This window comes from Sprattus sprattus (genome assembly GCF_963457725.1).
Source record: "Sprattus sprattus genome assembly, chromosome: 1".
Taxonomy (NCBI): Eukaryota; Metazoa; Chordata; class Actinopteri; order Clupeiformes; family Clupeidae; genus Sprattus; species Sprattus sprattus.
In genome coordinates this window covers 60,133,332-60,148,331 of record NC_137920.1, presented here as the reverse complement: position 1 = coordinate 60,148,331, position 15,000 = coordinate 60,133,332, and the positions used below count along the sequence as shown (strand labels likewise).

The 15,000-nt window shown below is 46.9% G+C and overlaps 1 protein-coding gene across 5 annotated transcripts in view; it reads right to left on the bottom strand.

Moving 5' to 3' along the window:
- cux1a (cut-like homeobox 1a) overlaps window positions 1–15,000 on the bottom strand; it is a 101,759-nt gene that overhangs the window by 53,247 nt on the left and 33,512 nt on the right. For all 5 annotated transcript variants that reach the window (XM_080852493.1, XM_080852489.1, XM_080852490.1 and 2 more), the window contains exon 2: window positions 13,815–13,925. In XM_080852493.1, coding sequence (XP_080708619.1) covers window positions 13,815–13,925 — 111 coding nt within the window. The remainder of the gene's footprint in view (window positions 1–13,814; window positions 13,926–15,000) is intronic.

Genomic DNA, 15,000 nt, shown 5'->3' with positions numbered 1-15,000 from the left:
CACAACCAATCTTCACACCGACTCCCCCCACAGAGATAAACTGACCTCTTCGCTCCCCCCAATCTCAAAAGACACACACACACACACACACACACACACACACACTCACAACACACACAGGCATACACAGGCATACACACGCAACACACACAGGCATACACTAATACACTATGTTCCCCACTCCTTCTCTATCATTTGGATTAAAAAAAAAACAAATAAAACAAACAGATAAATAAAAAAAATACACCTAAACACAAAACAATGACAACCTGCACACCACAGCCAAACACACACAGAGACCAAAACGAAATGCAAAGAACAGCCACTGCATCATACTCAAGCCTGACGTGGTGTCCCTTATAGGGGGGGTGAGGGTGGGGGTGAGGGGGTGACAGCAGGGGGTGTTTGGGGGTGTTTGGGGGGGACTCCAGAAGGGGAGCAGACCCCCCTGGCTGCACACCCCGAAACCCAGACGTCTGTGTCTGATAATGAGGTCACGACACTCCCGAGCCCCGCACAAAGGGACTGTGATTTAAGGGCAACGCAGCCCTGCAGTCCCTTGCCTCAGACACACACACACACACACACAAACACACAAACACACACACACACACACGACAAAGATGGATTGCAGCTCCTGGTTATAGGCAATAACGTCTCCCCTGGAAGAAGGCGAAAAACAAACAGAAAAGAGGGTCCGACTACATTATTGGCTTTGTGTCTGTCTCTCTGTCTGTCGGCCTGTCTGTCTGACACGTGAGGCATTAGGCGCCATCCACCTCACACCGCATCATACGCCCCACTCAGACAGTCCTCTGCGACTCGCCAAACCAGTCAGTCAGGATGGCCGTTTTCCTTTCAAGCCTGCAATAATTCCCCTCTTTCACGGCGCACATACAGTCGAAGGACGCACTTGAGTTCACACCTCTCCCGGTAGCATTTTTTTGGTTCAACCCCCTCCCCTCCAATCCCCCCACCCACCAACCAACCCCCTTTGCCCCTGACCTGGCCCATCTCCCCACCTCATCTCTGCCGTGTGTCCGTGGGCCCAGCCCAGCGCCTGTGTGTGTATCATCCCCCTGATCTAACGGCAGCGCAGCTCAGAATAGCACAGCCAGCCCTCCGGAGACGCTTCACCCTTTTAAGGTTTAATGCCAGCATTAGACAAAGGGGGACATCAAATACAGGCCTCCTCTCTCCTCCACCACATCTACCCTCCACCAACCTCCCTTCCAATGAAAATAATGGCAATGGACCGATAGGGGAAGTCTCTTAGTGATTCTTTTTCATAACCTATTTACTAAGAATGATTCCATGCAAAGAAAAACAAGCCTAGCAAAAGGATGAGAGGAGAGAGAGAGATGGAGAGAGAGAGAGAGAGAGAGAGAGAGATGGAGAGAGAGAACAGGACAGGAGGGCAAGCAAAAAGAACCTTTCTATCGCAATTAATTCTGTTGAGCAGGTCTGTTGAAGCAGGCGGCTATTGAGGGTCTATTTATAGAAAGTGCTTCTGGGGGGGTGGCGGTGTGTGTGTACGTGTGGGGGGGGGGGTCTGTGATGCGACCATGCAAATCCAAAGAAAGGGGTAAGAGGGAAAAAGAAAAAAAAGAGGAAAAAAGAAAGATGGCCCCTCTCTGCTCTCCTGTCCAGCACAACAGCGCCATATCCACATGGTAACATCCTGTCTGCATCCGACACGTGCACACACACATACATACACACACACACACACACCTTCCTTTCATTTATGGTTGTACGTTGCCAACATGAGTTTCCAATACACAAACACCCTGCCTTTACATGTTGTGCTCTCGCTCTCTCTCTCTCTCTCTCTCTCATACACACACACACACACACTCATTACAGTGCATGAAATGCCCTGTATTGTTATTCCTAGGCTTCTTCTTCTTCTTCTTCTTCTTCTTCTTCTTCTTCTTCTTATTCTTGTTACCTTTTTCTGCGATTAATTCAGCCCGAACCGCTTAACGTAGAAACTTCATTCAAACTTTGTCGCGTAGGTCTTGTAAACGACACTTATGCTATGTATTTTTCACTTTTCTAAACTTTATACTTTTTAAGATATTAAAGAAAAACGAATATAAATTTCTCCCATTGACTTACATTGGGCCATTATGACATCATAATAGGGTCTTTAAATTGGCTTGCACCTGTGCTTTACTGACAGCTGTGCCAAATCAAAGGAACCTCTTGTCTCTCTGTCCCGCTCAATTTAACTGTAACTAGGAACATTAAGACACCATCCATTCTCTATTTTTTTTTTCTCTCCATCTCTCCATCTTTCTCTCTCAGTCAACTTTCTCTCACACTCAATCTCTCTTCTTCACTCCATTTTTATCTCCTTTTTTCAATATTTTCACTCTCTCTTTATCTCTTCATCCAGAGCCACTCTTGTTCACTCTTCTTTCCTTCTTCCACTCTTCTTTCCTTTCTTATTTTCTTCTTCCATTTTTCTTTCCTTCTTCCACTCTTCTTGCCTTTCTTTTTTCCTTCATCCACTCTTCTTTCCTTCTTCCACTTTTCTTTCCTTTCTTCACTCTTCTTTCCTTCTTACACTCTTCTTTCCTTTATTCTTTCCTTCTTTCACTCTTCTTTCTTTTCGTATTTCCTTCTTACACTCTTCTTTCCTTCCTTCACTCTTCTTTCCTTTCTTCTTTCATTATTTCACTCTTCTTTCTTTTCTTCTTTCCTTCTTCCACTCTTCTTTCCTTTCTTCACTCTTCTTTCTTTTCTTCTTTCCTTCTTTCACTCTTCTTTCCTTTCTTATTTTCTTCTTCCATTTTTCTTTCCTTCTTCCACTCTTCTTGCCTTTCTTTTTTCCTTCATCCACTCTTCTTTCCTTCTTCCACTTTTCTTTCCTTTCTTCACTCTTCTTTCTTTTATTCTTTCCTTCTTTCACTCTTCTTTCTTTTCTTATTTCCTTCTTCCACTCTTCTTTCCTTTCTTCTTTCCTTCTTCCACTCTTCTCTCCTTTCTTCACTCTTCTTTCCTTTTGTCTTTCCTTCTTCCACTCTTCTTTCCTTTCTTCTTTCCTTCTTTCACTCTTCTTTCTTTTCTTCTTCCTTTCTTAACCTTTGCATTTCATGCACTGGTATTTCCTTCAGGAAATGCATTTTCTAGTTAGTTTTCTTCTTTCTTTTCAAAAATAAATTGAACCCTTACAAAGAAAAAGACAAACTTTTTTTTCCTCACTCTCACAGACTGTGTGTCTCAGTTAGGTTGTTCAGTGACCCCCCCCCCCCCCCCCTTTCTCTCTCTCTCTCACACACACAAACACACAGACACACACACACATAAACAACCTTTACACATCCACTTATTAATATCCCTCTCCTCAGAAACCCACACAATAATTGTACAAACACAAAGCCACCAAACTCCATTGAATTCCCTCCCTTCCTCACCAAAACAGCCCACCCAGACCCTTAGCTAGCCCTGTGTGTTGTGTCGGTAACTAGGCTAGCTCAGCTTGTTTAGTGACAGTGGGTCCACATAAGGAGCATGTGGGAATACTCTATGGGGAGTGGCTGGAGTTAGTGATAGCTGTCTGCTGGGTTGCTGGATTTTTCCATGGAGGGCACATAATCATTAGCATTCCTCTTTAAGTATATTCCATGGAAACAGCTCCCCCACCTCATCCCCGTGAAGGGCCCAAAAATAGCGTTTTATTTGGTGAAATTATTTCTGCTCTGCAATTCAGCCTGTGGGTGGAGGGTGTCTGACACCGACCATTAACCCAAACAACACACAGACACACACTCACACATTCGTGCGCACGCATTAAGGTTGGTACGTTACCTACAACAACACACACAAAAAGGACTGATGTGTTACTTTCGAGAAAAAACTTGCACGCACACGTGGACACATACATGCAAACAAACATGCGCGCACTCGCGCACACACACAGAAACACATATGTAAATGTTGGTAGGTTATCTACCACACACACCAAAGAATGATAGTTTTAAGAATGACGACACACCTGCAGAAACAACCACACAAATGTGAAACTTGTTGTACATTAGCTTGGTTAATATGTGGATAAGCTAAAGCAAGTACACTGTTATAGTACACAACATTGGCAAGAGCTTCAAATCGAGTGAATTCTCTGGATGAACATTAGCAGGTGACTATGGAGGGCTTCATGGGAGAGAACGGAGTTGGTTAATGTGATTAAGTATTCTGTGGTAAGTTAGTTAGCTGGCTAACCTATTTAATATACTTTTTCCGGGCACGGTAAATAATTGGCTAAGAGCAGACTACACTTCAAATATCACAAGCTTAAAGGGATACGTCAGAAAAAAACAAACAAACAAACAAACCAACCAAACAACATACACACAAGCAAACAAACAACTGTTAACGACCAAAAAGAACCAGCTGTCATTCACGTCCATAACGCAGACACACAAAAAAGAGAGCGGCACTTTCCAGAAGACCCTTCACTCTGCTGGTCTAGTTCCACGGAAAAAAAGCAATGAAATACGGTGTCCTGCTGCCGTGGCGACGAGATGAGTGGACAATGAGAACTTTCCCTTTAAGGTGGCCAGAGAGAGAGGCTGTGGGGTGAACTTTCCCTTTAAGGTGGCCAGAGAGAGAGGCTTTGGAGGAGCCCGGGGGAGGAGGAAGGGGGCAGTCTCAGTCAGTGCATTTGGTGAATACACACTGGGCTCCTGAAGAGCCCTAGACCGAGCGGATATAAAAGGCAGCATGTGTAAGATGGGAGTGTGTGTGGAGACAGGACTAGAACATTATATGGCTTTTAACACACACACACACACACAAACACACACACACACACACACACACACACACAGTTCCTAGCTTCTATTAGAGGCTACATTTTGTAATTCAAAGTCCAGTAAAAAAGTAAACACATTAGCATCACTCAGCACTTATGCACGCACACACACACTCAGTCACACACACACACACACACACTCACACACACTAACGTCACTCGGCGCGTCCACGGATGGCTGCATTCACAGACAGTGACTCATCAGCGCAGTAATGAGAAACGGAGGAGGCTGGCAAGAGAGGCCCACTAACTCACCCCATGAACACCACACACACACACACACACACACACACACACACACACACACACACACACACACACACAGACTGTACAAACACTGTAAAAACACCCCCACGCACACAAACACATACTGTACAAACAACCACACATAATCACAAGCACACACAACACATAAACACAACATACACACACATAAAAATTATAAAACACAGAAGAAAAAAACACCTGACACCAAACACCCCTGTTGACGCGTTTAAAATAAAATGAGGCGGTCAATGCCACAGAGGATACCTCACACACCTTTGATCTCAAGATCACGTCGACCTTGTCCTGCCTGACCTCACAGGTGACGCTTTTTACAGTGCTGCGGGAAAATTACAGAGTGCGCAACAAGAGAGACTCATCATCACGATCATCACTATCATAACCATCATTACCATCATCACCGTCATTACTGGCTTCACCAGCAGCCACAAGGACTGCCTCTAGGGCCCGGCGCTCAGACGTCCCTCACTAGACCGGGAGACCACAGGGTGACCTGGGGTGAGGCGAGGCGAGGCCCAGCACAGCTCAGCTAGCCAAACAACACTCGGCTGGAGAGGTGTTTGAAATAACAAACACAACCTTTTTTTTTTTTTTTTTTTAAAGGAGAAAAGAAAAATACAGCAAACAAGAGAGTTTTCAGAACAGCACAAACAAGTAGAAGAAGGTGGGGGGGATAAAAGGTGGGGAAAAAGCAAAACAAAAACATACTTGACCCAGCCTCTGTTTTGCAGGTGGATGGCGAGAAAAAGAGAGGGAGCGCGGAGTGCCGGGGCCGTCAGTGGAATATTCTGCTCAAGTCTGCCGCGCGCCTGTCCACAAGTACCATATTATCACTCATAATAATGGGCTTACTGTGTTGGGCCCCAGTACTGATTCCATGACATGCATAAGTAAACAGGAGAGCAGTGGAGTAATGCTCTCCTCTCTCTCTCTCTCTCTCTCTCTCTCTCTCTTTCACTCTCTCTCTCTGTCTCTCTCTCTCTCTCTCTCTCTCTCTCTCTCTCTCTCTCTCTCTCCACTCTGCGGAACTAAAAATACCAGCGCTGCCCGCCAACAGCCCAGAGCTGGCACAGCCCGGACGCTAGGCAGATGGCAGAGCACTCGCAGGGGCAGGGGCAGGGGCAGGGGAGCGCGGGGTGGGCATTGCTCAATGGCAGGGCAGCCACTCCAGTCACTCACACACAAATACATATGCCACACACACACACATTTGCAGATACGCACACCGTGAATACTAGGGGAAAGCACACAAGCCTGCATACACACATACACACAAGCTTGCATGCAACACACAGACACGCAAACGGAGGGGCCCACATTTGAATGCATGCATGCATGCATGCATGCAAACACCAGTACACGCAAACACACACACACCCAAATGCACTTCCATGCACGTACCCAAATACAAAAAGTATCCTGCTCTACTGCTCGGTAATACATACACACCGCCATACACACACACACACACACACACACACACACACGCACACATACACAAGCAGTCACACACACACACACACACACAAAGTCATTCATACAGACAAAAAAAAAACGCTTCTATTGTCCCTGAAAAGCTGGAAGGGACAGAAGACACAGGAAAGTGAAGTGCAAGTGAAGTGTGTGTGTGTCTGTGTGTCTGTGTGTGTTTGTGTGTGTGTGTGTGTGTGTGTGTGAGTGAGAGAGAGAGAAGGAGAGAGCGAAAGAGAGAGAGAGTCTGTGAGGAGCTCTGTTGAGTTATGTACTGTACATAGGTCTGTAACCCAGTATGCTACATTCATGTGGGGGGTTGAACACTGAACATTTCAGACAGGCTCCTGGTTGGACACCTAACACTAAGGATGGTAGAGACAGTTTCCAGTGATGGGCTGGAGGGGTTTGCCACAGTGACGAAAAGTGCAGGAAAGACAAGCCCACTGTTGACGAAGTGTAAGTAGATCTTGTATAAACAGGGCCCAATGACAGAGTATACATGCCAACGTGTTTATTCATTTGTGTGTATGTGTGTGTGTGTGTGTGTGTGTGTGTGTGTGTGTGTGTGTGTGTGTGTGTGTGTGTGTGTGTGTGCTAACGGACAAGAAAGAGAGAACAAGAACTAGCATTTGTGGGTGAAAACGAGACTGTGTGTATACGAGAGTCTGTGTGTCTGTGTGTGTTGCTGGGGATGTGCTTCCGCTTGTTGTTGATCAACGTAAAGCAGCCAGCCTTCCACAAGAAACTCAATCCCAAACACCCCCCACCCCAATCATCCATCCAGCCCACCCAAGGAGACAGACACGCACGCACACGCGCACACACACACACACACACACACACACACAAAGGAATTATTCAAAAACACAATTTAACACAGGATCAGAAACCCACATCAAACCCAAACCAAGGGCCCCACGCCTCTGCCTGCCTTTCATAATGGATAGCGAGTGGGATAATCACCTTTACTGCCTCCCGTGCCAGCACCTCCCCCCCCCCGACAAGCAGGCCTGTTTGTCTGACAACAATGTGCAGCTCTATACGACACGTCGACAGAGGTTGTCTATACACCACCGAGCGCTACGTGAGAGAAGCCCTATGCAGCTGTCTGGGTATGGGCAGAAATATCAGCTTTTCAGGAAGGGGTTCAGGGAAGAATATTTGTGAGGGGGATGGGGTGTGATTTGTGAGTTTGGGGTGTATGTGTGTGTGTGTGCATGTGCATGAGGGGACGTATGAGAGAGAAAGAGAGAGAGAGAGTGTGTGCATTTGTGTATGTGTGTGTGTGTGTGTGTGTGTGTGTGGGGCTGGGGGCAGGAGGTCGAGGGGGTGACGGATCCGCTGTCAGCAGTGTGCCGGCCAGACCGGGAAGACGGATGGTCCGGCTGCTCGGCCTGCTGGGATAGATGATCGTCTGGATTCCAAGAGGAGTCCTTCGCCTCAACACCTACCCCCAAACCCCCACTGGGGCCCCCCAGGCCCCCGCACCCCAACCCCTCAGAGGAGTCTCCTCCCCCCCCCCCCCCCCCCCCCGACACCCAACACCACCCCATCCCCCCCAGCCACTCAACTCAACTCTGAGCTCACCCCGAAAACCCTCAGCGCACAAAGACTACCTATGGGATCGCTTACCCCATTATCAATTACCAACATGCTTAACCACCATCGTCAATCAAGAACTACTTTTGGACTTGCGTCACATCTTATAAAAAAAGAACCACGTATCCAATAACAGAAGCTACTCTGCATTGTGAAAGAGCATCATTTAGCGTCTACTTTTGGGAGTGCTAAGGCGGTATCTGGGTACTAAGTTTCTTCAGTTTGGCTGCTGGGCTACTAGCGTTTGGAGTCCTGGGAGGATTCTGACAGTGCCGCAGGAGCACCGCTGTGAGCGAAGACTGGAGAGATGAGACACGGAGGCAGCGACATGAAAGCGCCGGGCCGTTACGGAGGGCCCCAGTAGTTCAGCTGCAGCCTCATCAATCCTGCTGCAGAGGACCAGATGGGCCACAGCCTCACAGCAAATAAACAACACCATCACCATCAACAAACTAAATATACGCAAGTCCTGAAATAGCAATTGAAAAATCAGGGACGTTTTTTGTTCACTGGTTCTGCCCCTCTTTTTTGGGGCTGAGGGTTGAAGGGGGTGAATGGAGGTTTTTGGAAGCTGGAGACTTGAATGAGAGACGGCCGTGATCCCAGGCTGACCAGACAATGACCCAGGTCTGCCTTGGGAATGACCTCAGTCTGGGCAGGGGTTGACCCCCGCCTGGCCTGAGAAGAACTGGAGGTTAACCCTTTGTTTGCTTTGGAGCAGCTCGAGCAGCCCCTAATGACTATTCAGAGGCTCTCTCAAAGCACTCGGCTGGGGCAATAAATCCCAATAGAATTCATTGCTGCAAATTCACACACACACTCACACACACACACACACACATACATCCACACACACACACACACACGCACGCGCACAAACCCACAAATAAAAAAAATATATATATACCCCCCCACCAAAACGTATTCAAACTGACATTTAAATAAACAAGAGGACTCCTTCACATAGACATTTACAGTACAAAGACACTCACTCCCTCAAACACACAGACACACACACACACACACAAACACACATGATGTCATCCATCCATACATGTCCACTCCCGTCATGCCCAGCCTTTTGGCTGGGGTTTCTGAATGACATAACATTACCTCAGTGCCATTCAGAGCCAGCAGTACCATCCACGACCTGACACCACTAGTACTGCTGACACAGACACACACTCACACACACACACACACACACACACACACACACACACACACACACACACACACACACACACACACACACACACACACACACAATCCCAGTTTACAGAAACAAGCAGTATGGTTTCTGCAAGCTTTGGGTGTGTGTGTGTGTGTGTGTGTGCACATTTTTCTGGGTGTGTATCTGTGTGAAAAAGAAGCACGCAGGACAGAGAGAGAGAGAGAGAGAGAGAGAGAGAGCGAGAGATGGGTGAGGGGGTGGAGGGAAGTAGTTCAGTGTTACCTGCTTGTACCCAGCCTCACCCTCCCCCAACAACCTCAAGCACCACCCCCACCCCGCAATTGTGTTCTGAATGCCTTCACAAACAAAAGGCTGTTTCACAAGGCTGGCAACCCTCTAGCCTGTCTCCCTCTCTCTCTCTCTCCCTCTCCCTCTCTCTCCTTCTCCCTCTCTCTCTCTCTGTCTCCCTCTTTCTCACTGGTAAATATCCTCTTGTCGTGTTAGAAACAGGGGGTTATAATTAACTGTGTGAGACGCCAGTCGGGTAAGGTTGGCACCGTGCCAGCGGATCAGCCCTAATTACAGTATTCATTCTGTCAGGACTTCTTCTTGCTGCCCCGCCAACCAACCCACACACACACAGACACAAACACACTTATACACACACACACACACACACACACACACACACACACACACACACACACACACACCGTATTCACAGCCAGACGACTAACTCGTCTTTAGCTCGCAGCCTAAATAAATGCTCCGTAGGATAGAAAAGCTCACACTTACAGGAAAACACAAACACTCGAGCGTGCTCTATTCAGATTCAAAAAGAACCTGGTGCACTCTCTCTGCGTTTTGGGTAATACGACCCTCCCCACTCTCAAAACTTAAGTTCTCCGCTTGATAAGGGAACATAAAATATTTAAAAAAATATAAATAGATATATATATATATAGATAGATAAATAACTCTTGCCTCACTGGAAAACCCTTCCCCTGAATAGGCCTCATTCTTATTCAGAACGTCCACTCGACGCACTTGAAATGACGTGGAACAAAGAGCTCATTTTTTACAGGTTTGTAAACACCCACTTTAATATGCAGCGGTTTCTGACCACTATGAAATATCTTGGAGAGCGGTTCAAAGGGCAGCTCAGTCGGGCGGCGGGGTATTTACGTGTGCTAACGGGCATCTACGGGCAGTTTGGTGAAAAGTGCCAGGCTATCAATGGTTCTTCTAATCCGTGCAGACATACACACTCATACACACAAACAATCACACACACACACACACACACACACACACACACAAACACACACTCGACTTGCAGAGAGAGAGAGAGAGAGAGGAGCGATAGAGAGAGAGAGCGAGAAAGGGAGAGAGAGGGAGCAGGAGCAGAAGGGTCTGCTCAGAGAAGGACCCGGACTGAATGGTACTGAATGGCGAAGGCCCGGCAAACACTTCAGGGGCTGATTATCAAACTAAGGCTTCATTCACACGCCACACACACGCACGCGAGCACACACACACACACACACACACACACAGACACAGACGATTCTGCTGGAAACAGCAGCTGTTGTTGCACTGATGGCTACAGTCAAGTTAAGAGGGGCTGGAGCGCCAGAGGGACTGGAGAGAAGTTAGCCAAGCGGGGAACAATCTACTCTGCAGTTAAAGAAGGGTTTTTTTTTGTGGTGCAACGTTACAGGTCAGGTCTGAGAATACGCACACGACAAAAGAAACAGCATTTGAACTTAAGGAAGTTCCAGCTCTATACATTTGCTGGTGTAGCAGGAAAAAGAACATGAAAGGGGAAAAGAAAAGAGTCACAGGGACGACTGAGGGCCTCCGAGGCACAGCTGAACCGAGAGGTGGAGTCACTGCAGGAAGCCATCTTTTTAAAGATTAACACAGCCTTACGAGTACATGACTACTCAGTAGAAGTCAGTTTGCTATCATTTTCTATCATTCTCATGTTAATGTACAAGTACAAAACACAAACCACCTTATTTCAATGTAAAAAAAGCAGTTAATTGCCATGCTACAGTGTCCATTTTTCTACAGTGTTTTTGGCAGTCTTCTAACCAGCTTTAAAGTTCAAACACTTAACACCCTGGCTTATGAAATGGCAAGCTTAATGGCTAAATATAGCAAATTATTTTAACCAGTAATCAGATTCAAGAAATGTGTGGAGGGCTTTGCTCACTGTACAACGTGTAGACTATTGAACAACCACAACAGACATTCTGCTCAACACACACACACAAACACACGCACACGCATACGCACACACACACGCACACGCACACGTTCACGCACACACACACACACACACACACACACACACACACACATATACCTATTACAGTGTAGCAATATAGAACACATGCATCATGTTGGCCTACACTGAACCAAACTGGAGCAATCTGTGAGGTCAGACTACAAATAGATAATGACCAATCAGCACTGATTAAAAGTACATAGCAACCAATCAGCCTGGACTAAAAAACAACAAACAAAAGCAATCAAAAAAAAAAAAAAAAGGCAAACGATCTCACAGCACTAATCCGAGTGACAGTACTCCACAAAGAGATAGTGCCATAGTGCAGCCAACACAAGTGCTACTGCCTCCCACCCAAACCTCTACCCCTCCCCCACACAGTAATTAAGGTAACTTTCTAACGTGGCAGCAGCAGCAGCATCAAGGGATGAGGTTTCCCCCTATCCCATGGCGGAAGGAACCCTTGATGTTCTGTACCTTGGGTACAGGGGCCGAGTCAGGAGTATCATTTTTCTCCCGTTCACAGAGCACTGAAGAACGGGGCCTCTCAGCCAAAACCCCCAGCACGATTCATTTAGTAACGGCTTATTAAGCGCAGACATAAATTGCAGGCCTGGACGTTTTAAATGGAAAAGAAGCCTGATTTATTGGAGTGCCGGAGACAAAACAGGTTTCTATTTTCCATTTATTCATCAACACTCTATGGGAGGGGTAACTCACGAGGAATTCGCACAGACAAAAAGAGGGATCAGTGAGCGCACAGAGGGGAAAAAAGATGGAAAGAGGGAAAGAGGGAGAGATAGAGGGAGGGATAAAGGGAGAAAAGAGGAAAGGGGAGAAAAGAGGAGAGAGGGGAGAAGAATGGCAGCTGTGTGGAGCACTGAAAGAGGAGGCTAGCACAACACTTTAGTTTTCAACCTCCATAATCTGTCAATAAATACATTCATATTTATTGGGGGAAAGTGTTTTGTGCACGTCATAGGCAAGATTGAGTTAAAGTAGGCCCTAGATCCTGCAATGTCTACTGAGGTCAGAAAATATAAATACTCTAAAAAGTACAATTTACAATGTACAATAAAAAACACAAACATGAAAAACCTTGAAATAAAGGAAGTGTTCGACTACCCTGCCCCTTCTCCTCCCCACCTTCCCTCTCTCTCCTACTAGAAAGTACAATTCAATACAACATGATAGAAAAACTTGAAATAGAGAGCCTTCAATCTAGACACTGATCTCACTAACGCTGCCCCTGGGCCCTGTCAGACGCTTATCATCAGATTTGGTAAGAAGAAGAAAATCGGATCCTCGTCGCTTTTGGGTAAACAGAAAAGGTGTCGCGGCTTTAACGGCTCTGTACGCATCGCAAGCTTCCTCTCGCGCGGAGCGTGACCTCTAAGACAGACGCGATCCGGTCGGGGCTGGCCGGAGCAGACACGGCCAGTCATGCAGGAAGAACATTCCCTAAAAGGACAGAGCGTACGGACAGGACAGCGTACTGCCGTTGGACTTCTTCGGACCCCCCCCCCCTCGTCCATAAAATCAGCTTGGAGACAATCATTGACTAAATTGGGCAGAAATAATAGACAAGGGGGAACTCCACGCCTGCAGGGGTAAGTGCAGGTTGACGACCTCGCGGAAAAAGGGCCCAGTCCAGAATGACACCAAGGAGCCAGCTGTTGAGCTGAACCACACACACACACCCAAAAAATGCAGACAACTCATGTCTAATGGAAAAGGGGGAGGGGGGTTGAGGGAAGAAACGAGCTGTCTTGTAAACGAACAACCGCCTACATTTATTAACGGCGCAGCTCAAACTTAATTTATTAAAAATGGCAGCGACTGCAGAGTGAGATCACAGAAATACAGGCTCCCTTCAAGAGACACGACAATCCCTCCCCCACCCCCCAACCGTACCCGCGTGGCCCAAAGCATTTCCTCTTACAGTGACAGGGTTCAAGCTATCCTCCGACTGCATTTTTTTCTCTTCCCTCCCTCTGCAATTCACTCCCGTCATCTTCTATCCTCTCTCCTCTCCCCTCTAATCTCTCCTCCTCCTCCTCCTCCTCCTCCTCCACCACCTCCACCACCTCCACCTCCTCCCCTCCCCTCCTGTCTCTCGGCCCCTGGGTCTGCCCTGGCCTGTGGAAATGGAGGGAGGCTTCTCTCACCTCTGGAGTGTTTTTCTTGAACTCTCGGCTCTGGTCGATGAGCTTTTTCCTGGACTGCTCGCTCTCATCCTGTCGGTTGGCCAGTGCTGCGGCGGTGGCATCCAGTTCTTTCTGCAATTGGACAGACAGGCAGAGACAGAGAGAGAGAGACAGAGAGAGAGAGAGAGAGAGAGAGAGGCATTAGAAAGCAGTAGCTGACTTCTCCATCTCGATCTAAGCAAACAAGAGCCCATGCACAAATGAAAAGAAAACCACTTAGGAGCTAGGTCGCCTCGATGTTGAAAACATGCGCACACAAAAAATAACATGTACTCTGCAGGGCACACAGCGAAATAGGAGAGTTACCTAATTCCAGTCATGCACCATTGTTGCCACGCCATTTGTAGCAAACTTTCCATATTACTTCACACTGCTTAAATACTACAAAGGATTAAGGACGTTTAGTTCATTATGCAAACCGACCTGAACAGTGCGGCTGCAACTTCAACATTTTTCTCTGATTTATTCAGTAGTTCCATTTATAATTCATCTTTTCTATCACGCCATTATCTTGACACCGAGATGGCTGGGACTCGGTAACACTAAAATAATCCAGTGAGCCCCAGCACCGCAGTACACACAGGTCGCTTTTGTTTTATTTTTGCCAAGATATATGGTTCTGGTGAGCACTAAATAGATAAAACTTGAAGAGAGACGACAGACAAATAAGTAATGACAGCAACGACGTATTTTAGCCCAAAAATATTCCACATTTAGAACTTAAGTGTGGAAACAGCTATTAAAAAACACAAATGAGCGCTGCACTGACAAAGACTTCATTCTGACATTTTCAGACTTAGTCTCGCTAGCCAAGGGTCCCGCTCCGGGACCAGACTGGGCCAGTTCCAGTCCAGTCCAATCTCAGGAGAGGCATCACGTTTTCAACGGCTGACCTCAAACTCTGAGGAGATAAAAGTCCTCTTCAATTCCATACCCACAACAGAGGGTATTTAGTAAACATGCTAACAGCCAAACTGTCTGTCTGAAATGAGAACGTTAATATGAAACACTGCTGGTCTTGTGGTGATTTGAGGGAGAGAGAGCGGCTTCAGTTGTGCCCCACTTCGAAATTATAGGCGGTCGCTTAGGCGTTCTCAAAGCTGAAGTGACAGCCACCGAAACACACTCAAGTTCTGTTACAGGGAGG